This window comes from Stigmatopora nigra, chromosome 1 (assembly GCF_051989575.1).
Source record: "Stigmatopora nigra isolate UIUO_SnigA chromosome 1, RoL_Snig_1.1, whole genome shotgun sequence".
In the NCBI taxonomy this organism is placed as follows: Eukaryota; Metazoa; Chordata; class Actinopteri; order Syngnathiformes; family Syngnathidae; genus Stigmatopora; species Stigmatopora nigra.
In genome coordinates, this window is record NC_135508.1 from 6,036,586 (window position 1) to 6,060,479 (window position 23,894).

Genomic DNA, 23,894 nt, shown 5'->3' on the forward strand with positions numbered 1-23,894 from the left:
GATGGTCCAGCAAAGACGGAAACTGCATGCACGGATCAGTTTTCCAATCCCTTTATGATATGAATAATTTTACATTAGTACGCTCACTGTTGCTCACAGCTGGATGCTTAGAAGAGCCATTTATATTCGCTAGCTCAATGAGATTGGGGGCATAAAAAAGCGGTTTGTACATCACTGAGTAATCAAGGAATAACATCAAAAATGTGTGCCACTTTGAGGCTAATTTTACATCTCATTTTTGCAATAATCGTTTGCATGTTTTTGTTATTTTGAAATCAAATCTTTTGGTGTTTTATCATATAAAAAAGGCTATCTGAGCAACCACTTTTAGGTCCATTCACTAGTAGATAATGGAAACTTCGATTGCTACGAAGAGGTAGCTGCCCTGTGATGCCTCTGTTGCCAGGCTCTCTCATTGGCTTTCTCCCCCCCTGCTGCGCAGATGTTTACAAAGAGACATCACCAGCTCACATTAAAAGGTTCAAGTTGTCCCCTCGGGCTGTTGCTATGGAAATAACTCTGCTACGGTGGCTCATTCATGTTTGATTAATTGTATTTTTTTTCCCTGTCGAAGCTCTTTGCTTCTACAAAGACCTCATCATGGGGACATTGTACCTTGAAAACAAACAACAGTATAAGGTTATTCCATTTGATCTTTCCTGTATTCTCTCTCACATGGCACAGATGGAACTTCCATTATCAAATCATTATTGTTATGCTAGTGCTAATAGCCCTATGAAAGAATATCCTACCTAGTTGGGAAATCATCCTTTTGCCTTTTTTCTTGTCTAAAATGGCCGACTGCTGAGCTGCAGCTATCCACTGGGGCCAATTAAGAATGCAAGGAGAGCCAGGAAGTGCAGAGGAGATGCCTTTTTTGCCGCTATTTATTAAAATTCAATCTGCATGGACCCCTCCGACAGCTCGTTAAAGTACCATTAATCTAATTAGTTCTCACTTGCCACTGTTTTGACCACATTACCAAATACAAGGGTCTTGACTTTGCAATTTCGGCTGATTAAGTCCGTCCAGTGCTGAGAGTAGAGAACCAGGGCAGACAGCACATTTCCACACTGTTAAATCACGAAGGCTGACATCTTCTTTGATTCCTTTTTAACGTTAAGTTCAAATGATGCATCTTGCCAGTCTAAAGACGTTATGAAGAGTCTAAAGCAGGGGTGAGCCACATTGACTTTAAAAATTCGACAGATGTGCCGGGTTAGCACAAAATATGATACATATAAAAAAGTGCATCCGTTAACAGTACATATGAAACATAAACAGAAAGAAATGACTAAAGTATTAACATAGTCATCACTCATCATTAAAGTAAAAAGTATAAAGTACAAAGTAAAGTAAAAAGGTAAGTATTAAGATATATTGAAATGTCATTTTAAAAAAGATAGAGGGGCTATAAAACACGAAAAACAAACAAGAGTGGACAGAGCTACTGCTACTGGCTTCCGCGTGACGGCGCCATCTTGGAGAGGGAAAAAAAAAAATTATTTGGTCAACGTCGGCGGGCCGAATTAAAAAGCCTAACGGGCCGTATGCTGCCCGCAGGCCGTAGTTTGCCCACGCCTGGTCTAAATCTAAAAAAGTGCATCTGTTTACAGTACATATGAAACAGAAAAAAAGGACTAAAGTATTAACATACTCATCACTCATAAAAGTAAAAAGTATAAAGTCACAAGCAAAGTAAAAAGGAATGTATTAAGAAATATTAAAATGTAATTTAAAAAAAGATAGAGGGGCTGTTAAACACGAAAAACAAATAAGAGTGGACAGAGCTACTACCACTGGCTTCTGCGTGATGGCGCCATCTTGGGGAAAAAAACATTTTGGAAAATGTCGGTGGGCAAGATTAAAAAGCCTGACGGGCCATATGTGGCCCGCAGGCCGTAGTTTACCCACCACTGGTCTAAAGACATTGAAAATCCTTGTATATTTTATTAAATAAGTGCAAGAATTGACTGCAAGTTTATATGATTCCTAATGCTGTCCTTCAGATGGTGTTGTTATTTTTCTTTAGAATCCCAACCATGAATTTGCACTTCCGGTCGCTGATTGTTTGGGCTGGGTTATATCTTTATTTGATGAGTGCTGCCCTCAGAATGATTGCCTACTTCTTTCTGCTCAAAGATCTGTGAGGTGGCTTTGACATCCAGTCCTGTTCATTGCTTACAGATGGCTGTTCTGACATGGCGCTGTAATAGCTTCCAGATGAAAAGTGTATGGTACATTTTCAAGATATGTCTAAAACCACCAGGCGTCACCTATGCGGCGTGGTTTATAGATTTAGTACATTATAATAGTGTGTGGGTAGACATTTTAAGTAGATGATCACATGTTTTACAGTGTGTTAAAAACGAGTATTTTTTTTCTATTTATAGTCAAAAAGCTTCAGCATCAAACAGCTTTGTTTACACTTTCTTCTTGTTGGCCACATTCTGTAAGAGTAATCTTGATCGTGCTGCATATTACTTGCAGATGTCCATAAAAAGAAAATAAATAGCTATGTAACCTCAAAACGCATGCAATCAATCTGTTCACAATGTCTTCATTAGTTTTCTTCCACCGTGAATCTCAAAATCATACAACATGTACGATTCTCATCGGTGAATTGAATATCTATACCAGGGGTGTCAAACTCCTTTTGGTCTGCGGACCGAATACAGCTTAATTTAAGATCAAGCGGGCCGGACTGGTAAATTCATTGCAAAATTACATAGAACTAACAATAAGCCCAATTTTTTTTCCTTTGTATTAGTCACTAATACTAATAATTAGTGCAAATAATGAGTAAATTATCAAAAATGTTATTAAAAGAATTTTCCTTTTACATTATGAACAATATATTATGAACAAGAGAATAACATAAGAACATAAATAAATGTCAATTCAAGTTGTCTGCACGTACTAAAACACTGCGCGCCCCTAGCGGATAATACAAGAACTACACATTTTAAAGAAAATTCATTTTTTAAAACAATACAGCTTTCTTCTCCGGGCCGTACCAAACCACCAGACGGGCCGGATCCGGCCCGCGGGCCGTATGTTTGACACCACTGATCTATACATTGATGTTAACAACTGGATGGCCACATGCACATGTTTTTCAATCTATTTCTGATATTTTTATTGCACTGCGCAACTTCCAGGAATCCACTTTCACCTTGAAAGTACATCTTGGGGTGGGATTGGTTGAAAAATTACATATGACATTCTGAAATTGCATTATTCTCACTGCTGCTGCTGCTGCTTTAACCATGGTCATTTATCTATTTATAAAACCACTAAAGGCTTGGAGTACAGATAACAGCTGCATTGAGCACTGCACTCTTTCGTGCTTTTGGTGCTCTCTAAATTACTACATTTGCAATTCTATCCTATTGGCAGTTTCCTAATACTAGTTCTTTAAATATCACAGTATGAAACAGTAATTGAGCAGCTATGTTGTCGTTTTTCAAGATACACATCATTGCTATAATCCTGTTTATTTGTTTCAAACATTTTCATCTCTCAATATAAACACACTCTGAATTCCTTTCATTATTAATATTTTCTTTGGCATTCTTTGACATTTTATATATTTTTATTCCTAACTATTGACACTTAAATGTTCCATGGGAACTCAACTGTGTGATAGGCATCATTAAATGTCACTTTTTTTTACCCTAGATTTTTTTCATCCATGACAGTGGCGTACAGTGACAGGTAAAATTAGATGGACATTTCTCCGAGTTATCTGAAGTAAGATTGAAGGGGTATTAGCAGCTTTTCAGAAGGGAAACCTAGACTTCCCAATACTCAACAACTTCATCCAACTGCTCCAGGGGCATCCTGAGGTGTACCCAGGCCCTATGTGAGACATAGAGTACCCCAGGGGTGGGCAAATGTTTCGGCCCAGAGGCCACATTGACTTTAAAAATTTGACAGATGGGCCGGGTCAGCATAAGATATGATACATATAAAAAAGTGCATCCGTTAACAGTACATATGAAACATAAACAGAAAAAAAGACTAAAGTATTAACATACTCATCACTCAACATTAAAGTAAAAAGTATAAAGTACACAGTAAAAAGGAATGTAATAAGAAATATTAAAATGTAATTTAAAAAAATATAGAAGGGCTGTAAAACATGAAAACAAATAAGAGAGGACATAGCTACTGCCACTGGCTTCCGTGTGACTGCGCCATCTTGGGAAAAAAAATTGACAATGTCGGCGGGCCGGATTAACAAGCCTAATGGGCCATATGTGGCCCGTGAGCCGTAGTTTTCCCACGCCTGCCCTAGGCACACCGTACGGAGAAAAATAATTTTGCCCGCTTGTATCCGAGATCTTGTTCTTTCGATCACGGCCAATGTCGGCTGACCATAGGTGAGGGTAGAACGTAGGTTGTCCATTTACCACACCATTTTTCCCTCACTCGTAAACGAGACTGAGTTACTTCAACTCCTCCAAGTGAGGTCAGCAGTTTTTGACAACTGCAAATCAAATATCTCAAGAGAAACTTTGCAAACAAAGACAATTAAATCTTAACTTCTTTACGTCCTGTGGGTTGTCACTCCTGAGAGTGAGTATCCGATCCTGATGGACAACCTAAGGAGTTATAGGGGAAAGTCAATTAAACTATATGACATGAATCATCATTTCTTGTCATGGCTGACAGCTGTTATGAGAATTTGCTCTTTTTAGACTAAGCACTCTGAGTCATTTACATGCGGTGAACACCTCTTTTTTTCCTTCCGTTGTGGGAATTTTTGTGGCCTCTATTTTGCACTCACATTTCAGACTGTCAAATAAAAAAACGCCAGTAACTGTGTCTGTATGGTAAACATAGAATTCTCTCAGGCAACTATAATTTTGTTTGGAATGTGTGCTCTTTATGTCAAGAATGTGTCATGTTTGTTTTTATTAAAGTAAAGTGACATGCAGTGTACGGCAAATAAGAAATCTAATTACGATTATATTCAAAACTTTTCAAGGCTTTTCATCCCCTCTTTTGTGGCCACTGTAAGTAGTTCTGTTAGCATTTAAGAGCATATTTTGCTCTATTCATGCCAGAGTGTATATTTGTTTTTACAAGAGTTGTTGCTTCCACTCAAAGCAGAGGCCATTGTAATGTTTAAATTCATTGTGTTTGGGAGGACCTGAATCTGTTGAGTGTCTACAGTAGGGGTCGGGAACCTTTTTGATGGAGAGAGCCACAAACAATTCATATTTTCCAATGTTATTCCTTGTGAGCCATACAACGGATTTAAAAGTCAAAATACATACATGTAAACGAGTGCCTTTTCAATTTTCTTTTAGTATTTTCAACACTTTTAACGTGGGAAAAAAACAATATTTTAAAAAATTATCTTATGCTGTTGCTAATCAATGCATTCCAGATTAGTCTACTGCAAAAAAAATGAAGATTAAAGCAGTTCTAGATGTAATATCTCAGTTCTATCACCAGCGATTTCCATATTTTATCTCGAAGGTTAGTATGAGAATGCATTCCAGAAGAGTCTACTGCAAAAAAAAATGAAGATTAAAGCAGTTCTAGATGTAATATCGCAGTTCTGTTACCAGCAATTTCCATAGTTTAGGTCACAGGTTAGCATGAGGCTGCATTCTAGAAGAGCCTACTGCAAAAAATGAAGATTAAAGCAATTCTAGATTAAATATCTCAGTTCTGTCGGTAGCAATTTCCATATTTTAGCTCACAGATTAGCACGAGGATGCATTCCAGAAGAGTCTACTGCACAAAAAATGAAGATTAAAGCAGTTCTAAATGTAATATCTCAGTTCTGCCATCAGCGATTTCCATATTTTAGCTCACAGGTTTGCATGAGGATGCATTCTAGAAGTCTACTGCAAAAAAAATGAAGATTAAAGCAATTCTAGATGTAATATTGCAGTTCTGTCACCAGCAATTTCCATATTAGCTCACAGGTTAGCAAAGAGCCAGATACACTCATCAAAAGAGCCACATGTGGCTCCCGAGCCATAGATTCCCTACCCCTAAGTCTACAGCATACTTTCCTACAAACAGCACCATGTAAAAAGAGGTTTTGTCTTTATTAAGTCCAAACTGCTGCTAGCCACATCCGATGATGATGCATACTAAACATTTAAGGCCAATGACTGAGCAAACACTTTCATGGCCTCCCACACTTACATGATTTTATTCTCTTACTTTCGTATCTTTGTGACTGTCAGCTTGCATTTCCGAGTTTGTCCTTCGTTGCGCCTTACCTTTTTCTATTCCCTCTCCTTCTCCTCCTCACTGCTGTTTTCATAGTGACGCAGTTGTCAGGCTGTCAATTCTAATCTTGTCTTGCCAATGCAGTGCTCTCCATTCAGATTTACAACGACCCCCACACTCCCGAGGAGGAGAACCCACCTCCCCCCATTTTGCGTCTCTCGCTTCCCCCCCTCAGACAACAGAAACGCTGATGGGATGAGCAAGCTGAGGCTGACACCATAGTTCAGTTCTTTTGATGGTAAACTACAAAGTAGAGTGCAATATATATTTAGAATCTGCTGGTCCTTATGAAGATAGTCTCTTACCCAGCAGCAACCTACAATAAGTGGAACATACTTAAATTTGAAGCTACTGCCTCCATCTGATTCATCAAGGTGCTCTTTGTCCTCTACTTTACTCTTTGAATGTGTATGGAAATCTCTATAAGGCCTCTTAAGATTTTTATAGATGATAAATATGTAAATGATAGACTGCTATGATGCTTACTGACAATTTTATGTTGAGGAACGGTTTTGCAAGGTGCGATTTAAATAGAAATGGCAATGAGCTGTAGAACAGATGTGGCCATGTTCCCTCTCCCCCATCGCCACTCACATGATCATCATCATCATCAGGGTCACAGTTGTAATATTCATTAAACAATGTGGCTTCCTCCCCCCCTTCAGTAAAGACAAGATTTACATCCCGGGGAGTAATCTGTAACTTTACACTCAATACGACATCACTTTTCAACACTGACTCCTACTGGTTGTCATGGGGAAGCTCTGTTTTGTTGAGGTTTTTGCCACCTGTTATATAGCAGGGGTCGGAAATCTTTTTGACCAAGAGAGCCATAAACAATTCATTTTTTTAACATTATTCCTTGAGAGCCATACTCAGAATTTTTAGAAGTAAAAATACATGAAAATGTGAGCATTTATTATTCATTTCACCACTTTGGGAGTAAGAAAAAGTCGGAATTCTTTTGAGAACATTATTTCACTGTTGCTAATCAATGAGTTTCAATGAGAGGATGCATGCAGAAGAGTCTAATGAAGGAAAATTATGATTTAAAAAGGCACTAGAGATAGTTTCGGCTATTTTAGATATATTACCGCACAGCGGAGAGCCATATACACCCATTAAAAGAGCCACATATGGCTCCCGAGCCATAGGTTCCCTACCCCTGTGTTATAGTACGTTTGTTCCGAATTACTATGGCCGATATCTGCATGTCTCGATAGTGCTAACAAAGGAAGCCTTTCGAGAGATTCCATTCAAAATGCATTTAGAGATTGTGTTTGTTGGCAACAGTCAAAAAAGCATCAATTAAACTGATTTAAAGGACAGAAGTCTACAGCATAGCAGGCTCGGAATGGCACACAAATACATAAAAATGATTATTAGTGTGTACTTTACTGGTTGCTTTAGCCGGTCAATTTATGTGAGTAATCTGGTTGTTATACGTATATGTTAAGAAAAGGGGCTTTCACTTCTATTTTATGTCAGAAGAGATGGCAGTTGGATTCTTAAGAGGCAGAGTGTATTCTACAACCTTTATTTGTTCTTCCATTTTTAATGCAATTCCATTACCACTTGTTCAATTCAAAAAGAGAAGCACAAGATGAAATAAAAGCATGTGCCCATTGTTCCATCCTCTAGCAAATTGCATGTTGTTGCAAAGTGTTGTCATCATGCTCTCTAGAGTACAAATTCATAGGAATTGTCGTGGAAATGCTATAGTTTTGTTTTGTTTTCTCTAACCCTTTATTTTGTTCGTTCAATTTTGTCTACCTTCATTTTAGTCTCTTCATTTCAAAGGATTGAATGGAACAGATGTCATATCTAATGCTTGTCTTCCAAGTCATTGCCTGGAAGTGAGGGCTAATTATGTTTTAATGGAACACGACATACTTGCTCACAAGAAATAATTATTACCTGTAAGCTGGGAGATATACATGTACCGTATTTTCACGACTATAAGGCGCACTTAAAAGTCTTAAATTTTCTCCAAAATAGACAGTGCGCCTTATATATGGAAAAAACAGAAAACCAAAAACCACCACTTTCGGATATTAAAAAAAACACAAACGCCTGAACTGAAACAATACTGTTAAATATGCAGATGCCATCTTAGTTTACAAAATCTTCCATCATACAGCTCCTCCCCCACTGCAAGATTTTATACAAAAAAATCCAAAACATCAACAATGGCTGGCTCTTGAGGTGACTGTGTAGTGCAGTGGTCTCAAACCAGTTCCACATAGGGCCGCAGTGCGTCCTGGTTTTTGTTCCAACCGATCCAGTGCCGACATTTTAACCAATCAGGTGTCTTTAAAATAAGTATCACCTGACTCTAATTAACTGATTGCACTTGCAAAACGTATCCTTGTCGAGTTGGAATGAAAACCTGCACCCACTGCAGCCCTTTGAGGATCGGTTTGAGACCACTGGTGTAGTGAGTGCTTCATACCTGGAAGTCAATAGCAATTACCGTATTTTCACGACTATAAGGCACACTTAAAAGTCTTAAATTTTCTCCAAAATAGACAGTGCGCCTTATAATACAGTGCGTCTTATAGTCGTGAAAATACGGTAACATCTTCATGCCGTTCTGAATTGAAACATTTCATTTAATTTCTTTTTTGTGTGTGTGTCTTTTGTCACCAATTGTGCTCCTGGACCTTGAATTTTGATTACTTCATTTCATGCTGTGTACAGTGTGTTGTTCAGCTATGCATTTTTCTGCTGAATCAATTAGATTAGACTATGCTGTTCATTTTTTGTTTTTACTTAGGATAGATTCTTGTTTCTATTTGGTTAGTTGAAGGAAAGTTGCCGACAGCTGTTGCAAGGATGGATTTGATTTAGGGAGGAAATTGTGGAATCTTAAAGATGCGGTAGTGATTACAAAATATGTATTAGTATATGAAAGTCAGGAAAACAATTACTAACTCTCAGATGTGGCTAGAACAGCCAAACAGCAATGTTGAAGGTAAATATAATATATTGTATGTTTATTTTTAAAATGGCAATAAAGTTTAAATCAGAAATGGGCAAACTACGGCCCGCGGGCCACATCCGGCCCGCCGACATTGTCCAATTTTTTTTCCCAAGATGGCGCCGTCACGCGGAAGCCAGTGGCAGTAGCTCCGTCCACTCTTATTTGTTTTTCGTGTTTTACAGCCCCTCTATCTATTTTTAAATTACATTTTAATATTCCTTAATCCATTCCTTTTTACTTTACTTTGTACTTTATACTTTTTACTTTATGATGAGTGATGAGTATGTGAATACTTGAGTCATTTTTTTCCGTTTATATTTCATATGTACTGTTAACGAATGCACTTTTTTATTTGTATCGAATCTTGTGCTGACCCGGACCATCTGTCAAATTTTTAAAGTCAATGTGGCCCCTGGGCCGAAAAGTATGCCCACCCCTGGTTTAAATCAACAAAAACAATTGAATTTTAAATGCAAGTGATATTACCCAGTGAAATACAGTATTCAGTATGCAGTATTTACTTCAGATGGTCTTTATATAGAGGGTTTGGGTTCAATACTGCTGCCTGTTTTCGGCTTTTTTTCTTTTGAGCAAAATCTTAATTGCCCTGCTGATGATAACTAGAAAAGAAATACTACTTCGACTAGGGTGAGCATTTTCAAAACCAAGAAAATCCAGGTTAACGCCTCATTTTCTGTCTTGCAATGTCTTTGGGTTTACCCACAGCCTTTGCCCTCCCTTCTCTGTCTTCTTCTCTCTCTCCCTGCGTTTGATGTGTTTTCTCTGCATCCAAGAAGGCAATTTTCATACAGAATCACACCCAGGATCAGGTGACCTGAATTTGACTCAATGTCTGAACCCCACACACAAAATGAAAGTGCATCCATGTGTATTGGATGTTGCACATCATGCGGATGTGAGCAGTTTACGCTTTCTGAAAGTGGACTGAGATTGCCTTGTGTTATTGCAGACAAACAATATGATTACAGTCTTTAAATATAGATATTTAGAGTGTTTTTTTCAACCCACTGCCTTTTCTAGAAGAACAGACAGAAGATATGTCTGAGAGTTATTTCAAAGTAAAGACCAATATTACTAGTACTGTACTATGCTTCAAAGAAGATTAGGTTATTTCTTTCTTTGGCCAGTTTGGCTCTCCGATACCCCAGAGGCTAAGCCACGGGTGGGCAAACTTTTCGGCCTGGGGGCCACAGTGACTAAATATGTGAAAGATGGGCCGGGTCAGCACAAGATACGATACATATAAAAAAGTGCATCCGTTAATAGTACATATGAAACATAAACAGAAAAAAAGGACTAAAGTATTAACATACTCATCACACGTCATTCAAGTAAAATGTATAAAGTACATAGTAAAGTAAAAAGGAATGTATTAAGAAATATTAAAATGTAATTTGAAAAAGATAGGGGGCTGTAAAACACGAAAAACAAATAAGAGTGGACAGAGCTACTGCTACTGGCTTCTGCGTGACGGCGCCATCTTGGGGAATTAAAAAAAAAATGATAATAAAAATATTTGGACAACGTCGGCGGGCCGGATTCAAAGGCCTAGCGGGCCAGATGTGGCCCGCAGGCCGTATTTTGCCCATGACCCCGAACCTTCAAAAAACAAACTCTGGCTACATTTAACAGATTGTTTGTTTTCAAACCTTGCTGTAGTTTACTTTTAAGCACAGCAATTGCCTTTAAATCCTCACTTTGTTCTTGCCCTAATCATCTTTCGACCTGATGTAATTATTTTCATCACTATAATTAATAACTTTTGTACGGCCTATTGTCTTTTGGCAGATAAGCAACGATAAGCGGTCCTCGGCAGAAATGATGAAGCCTAAACCCAAACCACAAAAGAAGAAGAAGAAGAAAGACCCCAACGAGCCACAGAAACCCGTGTCAGCCTACGCACTCTTCTTCCGAGATACCCAGGCGGCCATTAAAGGTCAAAATCCTAACGCCACCTTTGGAGACGTCTCCAAGATTGTTGCCTCCATGTGGGATGGCCTTGGAGAGGAACAGAAGCAGGTACTTTAAGTCTTCCTGTGGAAGTGCATGATAATAATGCTTTCATATGTAAAAAGTGAATTACCAAGCGTACATATTTCAAAATTTGATTTGATGTTGAATTTAAAGAGCAAGAGGAAAGGTTTATTTTACCCATTTTAAATTCTTAAGTCAAATGTACATCCGATAATCTGGCACAACCTTGTTAGCTTTTTGCATCTGAATGTAAAAAGCTACTTTTCAGACAACCTCCAAAGTCAAAGGCCCTAAAGTTTCACAATTGGAAGTTTTCGGAGAAAAAAAATCCCAAGATTCATACATTTTCTGAACCAATTATCCTCACAAGGGTCATATGGGGTGCTGGAGCCTATCCCAGCTAATTGCGGGCACCATATGGGCATGACCGGACGTTTGGTCACCGGTCCTTTGGTCCCTTTTGGTCGCCTTAGCTATTAAACTCTCTCTATTAGCTATTAAACTCTCTCTCTTAGATATTAAACTCTCTCTCTTAGATATTAAACTCTCTCTCTTAGATATTAAACTTTCTCTTAGATATTAAACTCTCTCTTAGATATTAAACTCTCTCTCTCTTAGATATTAAACTCTCTCTCTCTTAGATATTAAACTCTCATGAATATAATTTTGAGAGCTGGTTTCAACAGTAAACTCTCTGTCACCATTTTACCAACGACCAAAAGACCGGCGACCAAACGTCCGAGCACCCCAAGTGGGAGATACCCTCAATCGTTTCCCAGCCAATCGCAGGGCACGAGGAGACGGACAACCATTCACGCTCACACCTATACCTAGGGGCAATTTGGATTGTAAAATATTCTGGGGATTTCCAACACAAATTGACATGAATCTATTTATATCGATCTAGCCATCGATCTCTCTGTATATCTCTTGGATTTAACGACTGAACTCTTGTTCTATTACGCTGATGTGTCCCATTTTTATGTTATGCTGCAATATAATACAAACCTCTCTCTCCCTTCTGAGAAAAAAAAATCAATCCAATGGAATCTCCTTTAATACAGCTGGGCTCAGTGTTCAGGTTCAGGGTTGTAACATCTTTTTCGGAACGGTACTAATCAATAAGTAAATGAATCTCTTTGGGGTTTTTTTTGCACCCCAAGAAAGATTATTATATCATTTCAGTATACCACAATAATTCTCTTATTGCACCTTTGTGCATTGCGTGTGAAACTAGCAGCTGACATTAACCACTGTTTAATTACCAGAACATTGCTATGTGATACCACTAACTTTAATGGGCAGGTTCTTCCTCTTCATAAATATAATCCATCCATTTATCTGTACCTGATTCCCCGGACTTTTCATTATTTTACTTTCATTAGTTTTTTTCTTTTTTATTATAACTTATTTTAATTCTACTTAATGAAAAGAGAAGTAAAAAGAGAGACAACCGCCATAACGCAGTCAAAGCTAATAACATACCGTATTTTCACGACTATAAGGCGCACAGCATTACAAGGCGCACTCTCAATGAATGACATATTTAAATTGTTTTATAAAGCACACTGGATTATAAAGCGCCCTGTCTATTTTGGAGAAAACTTGAGACTTTTAAGTGCGCCTTATAGTCGTGAAAATACGGTAGTTCGTGTGCAATCACAGTTGTCAAGAAGCAAAATGAATGGCGTTATGTTGGAAACTAATGACGTATGTATATATACCGTATTTTCACGACTATAAGGCGCACTTAAAAGCCTTAAGATTTCTCCAAAATAGACAGGGCGCCTTATAATCCAGTGGGCTTTATATATGGAAAAAAATGTGTCATATGTTGAGGGTGCGCCTTATAGTCCTGAAAATACAGTACACCACAACATCACAGATGAAACACCCAATCAAAACTATCGAGACATTTACTAGAGAACCCTTCTATTTGTGTATTTTACCACATCACTCTTGCCAATGTGTTCCCACAAGAAAAAAAAACATCTGCGTAGAATTAAGGAACGAGTTTTTGTTAGCATACACTTTAGATTAAAAAAATTAATGAGGTGGTTTGTATGTTTGTCAGATTCTTCAAAAAGTAATGAATTAAATTGGAGAAAAAAAAGTGGTATCATCCAAGGTCCATTGCACAACGAAGCAATGTAGATAGATGAGCACAAACTGGAAAAAATGCAGTTGAATTTTGTTCAAGGTGTCGCTAGTGTTCTACTCTCTTTATGTTTTTGATCCTCCCAAGAATATAAAATAAGTCCACCTTGTCCTTTGTGTAGCTAAAGGGCATCTTGACAATTCCCATTTTCATGACAAGCAGCCTTATGCTTTTGTCGCTATTCAACATCATCACTGCTGTGCTGCAGTAAACATGAGGTCATTGTGTTTTACCTTGAGGCTATTCAAATCTAAAGCATAACTGTTTGCCTTCCTTGCTTCCATGGCATGATTAAGCTTACACCTAATAAAGGATGCCTTTACTAAAACTGTGTTTTCAAAAAAAAAGCAATTTTCTAAGTATAAATGGCTTTAATTCAACATGATTTTTAATCATCTTTTTTATTTGTGTGTTGTTGGACTATTGAACCACCAAAATACATTTTAAAAGTGGAAAGAAAAGAAAAGGATACTACAAGTCAATACAATACTGTAAAAAGGAAATCATTCAAATTCAGAAGAAAATGATATTAGTAGCTATAACTGAAAATGTCTGAAAATGTTCACATGGCATTTGATATGTCAAATATTTCCACTTTGTTTTTTGTTTGCGTCCTTGTGCCTTGTGATTGGCTGGTCACTGATTCAGCTGCTCCAGCACCCCCACGATCCTAGTGAGGATAAAGCGGTTCAGAAAATGAGATGAATATGAAATAAAAGAGAGAATTTCTTTCCTTAGATCATTAAAACTCGATTATTTTAATTTTGCTTTCATCTCTAAATCATTGTTGCTATGAGCTGAACAGAAGACTAACTTGCATTGTACAGTTTAAACAATCATTTTACCTACACTATGTAAAAACACATCATTTATCTCAATGTCAAAGGTCAAATCTGACTAAATCACTGGCAGTTCAAAACATTTGGGATTACTGAAATTATTTCTTTTTTTTTGAGAATTTTATATTATTTTCTTCAAAGGTCAAAAATGTACATTGCTTCATGGTATCCCCCTTCCGAAAAATGCCCAGGATAGGCTACAGCACCCCCTGCGTCATCTACCTTGCAGATAAGCAAAACAGAAAATGAATGAATCAAGATTTTTTTCCAACTGATTCCTATAAAAGCCTGTTTAGGTAATACTCTTTCAATTCTCAACAGGAATAACAACAAACATTAAAAAAAAATGTTCTAACCAGAGGTCCATTAGGAAAAGCATTAGCAAAAATCTTTTTTTCCATTCCAACTGTTTATATAACTAAGATATTTTACCCAACTCTCCATTCATAATAGCCACTCATTTAATCTGCTCCAGCACACCCAACCGAGCTAAAACGTGTATTTACAAAAGGAAAAAGCAAGCACTATTGATAAGAGTTGCCTGTGTAATGGCAAAAAAAGGGCAGTGAAATGCCTCTTTACATTCTCTACTTCAACAGCAAGCTAGTTCAGTGAGTGTCTCTAATATCAGTGTGCTGATAGGACTGTTATTTGGGAGCTAAAAGGAGTTCCAGTTCATTTATTGTAGTGAATTGGAATGGAAATGTGTTTCTACAATAGAGGAAGACACATTGAGATGAGACAGTATTAGTGATGCAGTGAAGAAATAAAAGTGTTCTGTACCATTAGCTCTGATGGAAAGGGAAGCATTAAAAGTGTGCATGTGCATGAGTATGTCAACCTCTAGTCTGACCTGAAGCCGCATGTTTTGATTTTCATCTTTTCTTCTCAGGGTTACAAGAGAAAAACTGAAGCGGCAAAAAAGGAGTACCTGAAAGCCTTGGCGGCGTACAGAGCCAGTTTGGTTTCCAAGGTAACGCTTATGACACACAGGCATAGGCTTAGACTGATGATGGATTGGATGGAAAAGCCTCGCTAATGGTTTGGGAGGGGCTTCGGTGTTGGAGAGGGTGGGAATTAGATGCAAAAAGAACCAGCTATACTGTATCTGGAACAATACCTGATTTCCTTAGGGTGTAGATATGTGGGGGGTGGGAGTAGTGAAGTATTGGGGGATGGGTCAACCAATCATAGTGCAAGCATATGACCATAACAGCTCCACTATAATGGAGTTAGGATATAAAACAATTTTCTTTCTGGTCTGCCCTTCAAAGAGAATGTCAAAAGGTGATGAATGACATATTGGATCATTTATTTTTTTTAGGTTCTTGTTAATTTAGAGGAATAACATTTGCAGGGCCTGAGAATGATTTAAAGAAAAGTGACAATTGTAGAAAAGAGGAAAGCAAGGAAGAGGGATGCGGATTGCATTGTTTAGTGCCGCCTTGTATTACCAACACAACATAGTGCCAGGAAGATTCCTTTTGTCATCCCATTTGTTCTGCAAGCAAACAGCCTCATTTCTCTGCCTGGGTTCCCATGTGTGTCCATCCATCCGTGTGTGTATGTTTGCTTGTTTGTGTGTGTGTGTGTTTTGTTTTTTTCCACATTTATTTCAAGGTGTCTATTGATCATTACCACAGCCTCAGATCTATTCATACAAATTGTCTCCATTACTGTCTAATCAACACTGATGGTTGGGGATGAAAAATGTGACAGCTCATCATAAAACGGGTTGTAGAAGGGCGCCCTATGGGTGCTATACTTGTTCATAGCACTTGCAATGAGAAAGGTCAAGTCATTAAGTTTTTTTGTTGTTTTCTGGAGTTTCTGTAAGTTTATACTACAGCTCCAACCAATGTTCCCTTTATTTTTTTGTTGGTATGGGCAGAAAGACAACCTCCCTGATCGCACTGAGTACCAGTGTGAGCGACATTATCATTGCTAGTTATGGGCACACCAGTATCACAACTGCCATAAGTAGGTGCATGTCAACGTTCCCTCTAATTTTTCATGTAAAACATTCTGTAAAACACGAAAAACATAAAAGTGGACAGAGCTACTGCCACTGGTTGCCGCGTAAACGGCGCCATCATGGGGAAAGGGGTTAAAAAAAAAGTTTGGATTTTATTTACTGCGCGCCATATGATTGCTGCTGCGCAGAGAAGACGAGAGTAGTGCGCAATTGCGCATGCGTGCAGCTTAGAGGGAACATTGGCTCCTCCCAAACATCAAGTTTCATCTGCAAATTCATTCATCAGTCATTGTTCAAAGAGGGAATGGAAAATGCATAACCAAAGCTGTCAAGCCCAAGATTGATTGAAAATTTGGTTGAGAATTGTTTTGGAGTTGCAGAACTTTGGAATAGGTGTGAGCGTGTGTTTTGTGCATTTTTGACAGTCAGCATTTAAATTAGGCAGGTGGCAAATATATGCCAACTGGAGGTTTCAATATGCTACAAATTCAGTGTTGAGATTGTGCGCCTAACTTTGTGTCAGTATCTTATATACACATCCCTTAGGTTTTTATTTTTATTTTATTTTAGTTGTTGAAGTAATGGTTGCATTCTTAAAATGATCAAATCCTTTATCTTCATCTCAAAGTTATTTTTCAAGCTACTCTATGGCAATTATGTCTATGTCCATGCATTAACCTCAACTGGATTTCATGTGGGCCGGACCATTTTAGATATAATATGTAGATTTTTTTTTTTTAATAAATGGATTAAAATCCCTGAATATTCAGTTTTTTATAGATCTAAAACAATGTTTATTGTAGCTTTTTTTAAATATATTTTTAGATTTTACAAAATTATTTTTCAACTAAAAACACAGAAGAAATAGATTAAAAATTGCAGTTATTAAATTAAAAGGGGTAAAATAAGGAAATATAATATACATCTATATCTATCATTTTAATTTGATCCTAAAACAGAAAGTCGGCACTCATTATTTACTTTCCAGGACCACGCAAAATGATGCGGCGGGCCAGATTTGGCCCCCGGGCCGCCACTTTGACACCTGTGTTTTACAGGGTGGCAATCAATTGTAGTTACTATTTCAATATTTTTTAGGTGTGGGGTAGACGTGTGTGGTGGTATCATTTTAAAATGCAATGTTTGATTTACAGACATATAATGATCCAGAGCCAAAAAGTGCCCAGCAGACAAGCCAGCCCTCCCACCTCTTACCCCCAAAGCAGCCCCTGTATAGTCCTCAGCCCTCATCACCCTACCTGGGCCCGTCGGGCTCCTTCCCCTTGTCGGACCTCCAGAGCTACGCGGGTCCGCCGCGCCACAGCTTGGCATCCACTCTCAGCCAATCGCAGATGCTGCCACCCAGCATGAGTGCCTCACCCCCTGCTCCCTTCCAGATTAGCCCACCCCTCCACCCTCATACCCAGCTCTCCCTGCACCAGAGCTCCCTGCTCAACCAGCCAATCCGCATGCAGCAGTCACAGCCAATCATCTCACACCAAATGGGACTCCAGGCACCCTTGCATTCCCCACCCCTCAGCCAACAGGTGGGTGTGGACTTTTGTAATAATTATAATTTGCTCTATGATCCTATTGTCTGTTGTTTTTTATTGAAGTAAATTGAAAAGCCCCTTAAATTCATTTTGGACCTTGACATCCCTTAGCATACTAATCAGTGCCATGTAATGACCAAGTAAGAGTTCACTTTTCTGTTTCAGGTGATCGTTTTATTCCCTAGTGTGACCGGACGTTTGGTCGCCGGTCTTTTGGTCGCCGGTCAAATGGTGACAGAGAGTTTACTGTTGAAACCAGCTCTCAAAATTATATTCATGAGAGTTTAACATCTAAGAAAGAGAGTTTAATATCTAAGAAAGAGAGTTTAATATCTAAGAGAGAGAGTTTAATATCTAGGAGAGAGAGTTTAATATCTTAGAAAGAGAGTTTAATATCTAAGAGAGAGTTTAATATCTAAGTACTGTTTAATACCTAAGAGAGAGTTTAATATCTAAGTACTGTTTAATACCTAAGTACTTTTTAATATCTAACTACTGTTTAATATCTAAGTACTGTTTAATATCTAAGTACTGTTTAATATCTAAGTACTGTTTAATATCTAAGTACTGTTTAATATCAAAGTACTGTTTAATATTTAAGTACTGTTTATTATCTAAGTACTGTTTAATATCTAAGTACATTTGACCGGCGACCATAAGACCAGCGACCAAAAGGCTAGCGACCAAACGTCCGGTCACGGTATCATCAGATCCAAAATGCACGATTGGTCGCCGGTCAAATGGTGACAGAGAGTTTACTGTTGAAACCAGCTCTCAAAATTATATTCATAAGAGAGTTTAATATCTAAATATCTACTGTTTTCAAAAGTACTTAGATATTAAACACTCTCTCTTAGATATTAAACTCTCTCTCTCTCTCTCTCTCTCTCTCTCTCTCTCTCATGAATATAATTTTGAGAGCTGGTTTCAACAGTAAACTCTCTGTCACCATTTGACCGGCGACCAAACGTCCGAGCACCATTCCCTAGAAATCATTTATTTTCTTACCGATTCAATCATTAACAGTTCCTGTCCTTTTATTGTCAGTATCTCATCTTCAAATTCATTCTTCCTAACAACATTTTTACTTTCAGGGTTTTTCCCATATTCAGTCTGAGTACCAGAATAGTGTGGGGGGTTCACAGTCTCCAGGAGCCCCGAACCCAGTGCATGGCCAGAACCCAGAATGGGATAGTGAATACTGCAACAGGGATTGTGGACCCAACCCTTGCAGGTATGTTCCACATAGAAAGTGTCACAAAAAATGGAATTGTCACTTGTTTTATTATTTTTTTTCCCAAACAAATTGCTCTAGCACTTCACTGTCACACAGCCAGACATAAAACTATTAATATTGCACTCTGATTTTCCTTTTCAAAGCAACACACCTCATCTAAAGTGACACGCAGCAGCAATATAAGGCCATTAGCAGCCTTGACATCCAATTAACATCCACTGTGTTTCGATTAGCACACTCTGCCTTATCAAATCGAGCCGTTGAAGCGGCTGGAAGAAGGCTCTTATTTCTTGTCACACCTGAAACTTGGTGTCACTATGCCCATGTGGAGGAGCTGGAAGTCATCGGCTCCTTCACTTGGAGTTTACTCTGTTGTTAGATGTCAAATGGGATCATGCTTAAGTTTAATCACATTTGCTGCTGTTGATTTAAGAAGCATGTTGGCGTTTCGGTGGAATCTGGGTTTTTTGGAAAGGTACATTAAAGGGATTGCAGATTTTTTGCATTTGACACTTTATGTTAAGGAGTTTTCAAAAATGAGATGAGTTATTGTGCTCAACTATCTGCTGATACCATAGAATAATGTGTCACTGTGTAGGCAGGCAGTATCACTGTAGATTGTAGAACCATTGAAATCCACCTTAAAAGGACATTGAATCAATCTTTGCCTGTGAATATTCTCATTTATCCTGGTTTTTCTATCCTTGGGGTATTGAATCGATTGCAAGTGGACTGTTCAGTTTTGCTTAGACAATGCTTCGGTCTTTTATCTTAACAGGCTTCATCAGTTCATGAACAAAGACTACATAGGAGAACTTTAGTGCGTAGTTGGGGGACTGAAATATTTATCCTCAAATGGTAGAGGCAAGCCTAACTTTTCAAGGTTGCACTCTTTGGAGATGCCAAGCAGCAATCAGTAAGATGATTGGAAAGCGACCTGCGGATACAAGCATGATTTGGGTGAATGTTAGCAATCAATTTACCGACCGACCTACCTGCTTATCGTCTATTTCATAAGCCCCGAAACAGAATTGTGGGGCCGACGTGCTAACCCAGGGGTGGGCAAACTTTTCGGCCCGGGGGCCACATTGACTCTAAAAATTTGACAGATGGACGGGGTCAGCACAAGATACGATACATATAAAAAGTGCATCCGTTAACAGTACATATGAAACATAAACTGAAAAAAGGACTAAAGTATTAACATACTCATCACTCATCATTAAAGTACAAAGTGAAGTAAAAAGGAATGAATTAAGAAATATTAAAATGTAATTTTTAAAAAATAGAGGGGCTGTAAAACACGAAAAACAAATAAGAGTGGACAGAGCTACTGACACTGGCTTCCACGTGACGGCGCCATCTTGGGGGAAAAAAGAAAAAAAAATTTATTTGGACAACGTCGGTGGGCCGGATTAAAAAGCCTAGCGGGCCGTATGTGGCCCGCGGGCCGTGGTTTGCCCATGTCTGTGCTTACCACTCCCCCATTCAACAAACAGACCACATAAAATATTATGCACAACTTTACATCTACTATATATTACTACATTAATGGGTAAATTCAATGAAATGACCTTAACCTGCCTTTTCTTCAGCAGTGGCATGGGATCTCGGGACAAGCCACTCTACCTCACTTGAAGTTGAAGACCACCATACACACCTGATAAATTTCAAGGTTCCCAACATAACATCATCAATATATCAGCTTTGACATGGTTTTACTTTCTTCTTCTTTTTCTTCATCTGCCGGATTTTTTGAAAATCCCAAAGACTTTTCCAGCATCTTCACCTATTCGCCAAGCACTTAGATTAGCAAGTTAGTTGCCCAAGGCACTTTTCTTTTTGTCTTCTCTCTCTCTCTCTCTCTCTCTCTCTCTCTCTCTCTCTCTCTCTCTCTCTCTCTCTCTCTCTCTCTCTCTCTCTCTCTCTCTCTCTCTCTCTCTCTCGCTCTCTCTCTCTCTCTTTCCCTCTCACTCATCAGTGAAGTTCTCTCTTCTTTTTATATGGAGGCAGTAAGCTATGAGCTCTTGCCAACATACTAAAAAAAAAGAGAAAAAAAAATAACCTATCATTTTGTTTTGAATTTTCTTATGATGCACTCCATTTGTCTCTCTATGATTAGAGATGACATACTCAAAGCATCTCCCCAAAAACAATAATTTGGACTAGTTTGGTCACCTCAGAAGGCTTACATATATTCAGGACATTTTCAAGTGAGTGGCAAACACAAAAAGTTCCATTCCCCCCCTCTAATGAAGGACTAATTTTCCTTATTTCTCATAGAGAGATTGTATATATACAACCAAAAAAAAACAGATCCTTCTTATGTGTGTATTTAGCAGCAGCCTCTCGCTGTTTTGAGTTTTCTTTTCATCGGATTATGTGGTGACGGAATACGCACACTAAAAATGTGTAAAAAAAAAGGCGAGAGAGGAGGAGGAGAAAACCCCAAAACAATCGATTAATTCCCTGCTGAAAAGTAGGGTACGTTGTCGACTCTCGTCATGTGACCTCAGGACAATGCCGAAGTGCAGAGGTGGAAGATTTTAAACCCTTTTCATGCCCCCCCGAACCCAGTTCCCTTTTCTCCCAACACCACTTGTACAGGTGAATTTAAACAAAAAAAAAAAGAAGCTAAATGTGAAATGTTAACTAAAGGAAAAACAAAGTGGGGTTTTGAAGTTTTGACTAGTTTTATTAGGTGTTTTAGAATTGTGTTGAACTCATCTTTATCATCTTTTGTGAGGAATTTAAAAAAAAAAGGATCATTTGATTTTTACTGTAGCAGGATTTAAGAAAAACTACATCGGGGTATATAATTCCGTTTTGTGTATAAAGCCTGCCAAATGTACTTCTTTACTTTGTCACAACAAGGACTTTGTTTTTTTTTTGATGAATAGCAGTTTTTTTTTTTAAAGAATGCTCTTTTGAAATGCTTTAGAAGGTTTCACATTTGTTTTTAAACAAAACAGGCAGAACGGACTAGCGTTTTATTCAGGGTGCATTATTATCATTATTATTAGTATTATTATTATTATAACATGGGTAATTTAAATATTTTTCAAAAATTGTTGTTGGTGCAATACCACTGGGCCAACATTAGATTAATTTTGTGTCACAAATATTCCTTTGTTTTCTTTTTTGTCTGTAATAAAATGTCCAAAGTATTTGGATTTTTTGGTTTGTTTCTTCGCACACGAACACATACGTTTTTGACCTTATTGTATGTAACACATTTTTTGCAATTTTTTTGTGATTTTACATTTTATATCAGCAAGTGGAGGATTTTTGTCTCAAATTTTCAGTGATTTTACATTTTATATCAGCATATGGAGGATTTTTATCTCAAATTTTCAGTGATTTTACATTTTATATCAGCATATGGAGGATTTTTCTCTCAAATTTTGGTGATTTTACATTTTAAATCAGTTTATGGAGAATTTTTGTCTCAAATTTTCGGGGATTTTACATTTTATATAAGCAGATCGAGGATTTTTGGCGCATATTTTCAGTTTTTTTACATTTTATATCAGCATATCGGGCATTTTTGTCTCAAATTTTCAGTGATTTTACATTTTATATCAGCATATCGAGGATTTTTGTCTTAAATTTTAAGTGTTTTTACATTTTATATCAGCGTATCAAGGATTTTTGTCTCAAATTTTTAGTGATTTTTACATTTTATATCAGCATTTTGAGGATTTTTGTCTCAAATGTTCACTGATTTTACATTTTATATCAGCATATCGAGGATTTTTATCTCAAATTGTCAATGATAATAAGATGGTGTTCATTTTTTAGAGCCCATCAGTTGCAATCAATATCATATGGCAAGTCGCATTTCTCTACCCACTTTTGTCACTTTTGTTTTTGAATAATATGTGATGATGAAACTCTGAGTTAATGCAGCAATCTTCAGCTTTTCAAAGGGCCACCTGAGGAGGTGGAAAAAAATAACTTGAAACGCACTTATACACAGACACACACACACACACACACACACACACACACACACACACACACACACACACACACACACACACGCACACACACACACACACACACATACACACACACACACACGCACACACACACACACACACAGACAGATACAGCCTTTTACTTTTAAATTTCACAGTTGGATTAAAAATCGAATGGAAATAGAATCTCTTTTTCTCTCTTATGATGAAGATGAAGAATAGCCCTCCCCCTTACAGATGATCTATAAAAAGAAAACCATAATAATAAGACTAGGACACATGATTTCCATTTTCCATGATTTCTTTTTCACTTCTTGTTCACTTTCTTGTTCAAGTGAGAGAACAAAATAGCTCAGTGATTTTCATGCTTACAAATATTGCTTGCATCTATTTTCCAATGAAATTGAATGTGCTATCGTGGGCAAAACTAAATTTAAAAAAAAATGAGGTTTTTCTAGCTTGCATCGTGAAGTGAATTCAACATACAAGAGAATGTACCTCTATTCCCCTCTACTGGTCAGATTATTTATTTATGTATTTTTTTTTAAGACTGTTTTAAAATCTCATATCGTCACCTGCTGGCAAAGTAGTATATGACATTTAATTCAAAGCCATTTGCCACCACAGTTAAAAAACGTGGGCCCATAGAAGTTGATTATAGTATAGCAGGGTTAGGGAACGTACGGCTCGAGAGCCATATGGGGCTCTTTCCATGGGTGCATATGGCTCTCCACTAACCTGTGAGGTAAAATATGGAAATCACTAGTGAGAGAGCTGAGTCCTAAATGCACCAATAGCAGGGTCACGTCTACACAGTGGCGTTGAAACTAGCGCTAGCACCACTTTAATCATAATTGAGTTTTTCATTACTCATCTCATTAATACAGATTGATTAGCAACAGCATAACAATGTTGT

General features: G+C 37.8%; 1 protein-coding gene across 3 annotated transcripts in view; it reads left to right on the top strand.

The window, feature by feature from the left end:
- LOC144205509 (TOX high mobility group box family member 2-like) overlaps positions 1–22,165 on the top strand; it is a 109,936-nt gene extending 87,771 nt beyond the window's left edge. For 2 of the 3 annotated variants that reach the window (XM_077729936.1, XM_077729918.1), the window contains exons 5-9: positions 11,051–11,281; positions 15,126–15,206; positions 17,363–17,755; positions 18,856–18,995; positions 20,594–22,165. In XM_077729936.1, coding sequence (XP_077586062.1) covers positions 11,051–11,281; positions 15,126–15,206; positions 17,363–17,755; positions 18,856–18,995; positions 20,594–20,636 — 888 coding nt within the window. In that variant the 3' untranslated portion in view covers positions 20,637–22,165. The remainder of the gene's footprint in view (positions 1–11,050; positions 11,282–15,125; positions 15,207–17,362; positions 17,756–18,855; positions 18,996–20,593) is intronic. The other variant, XM_077729927.1, reaches the window with a different exon arrangement.
- The last annotated feature ends 1,729 nt before the right edge of the window (positions 22,166–23,894 follow it).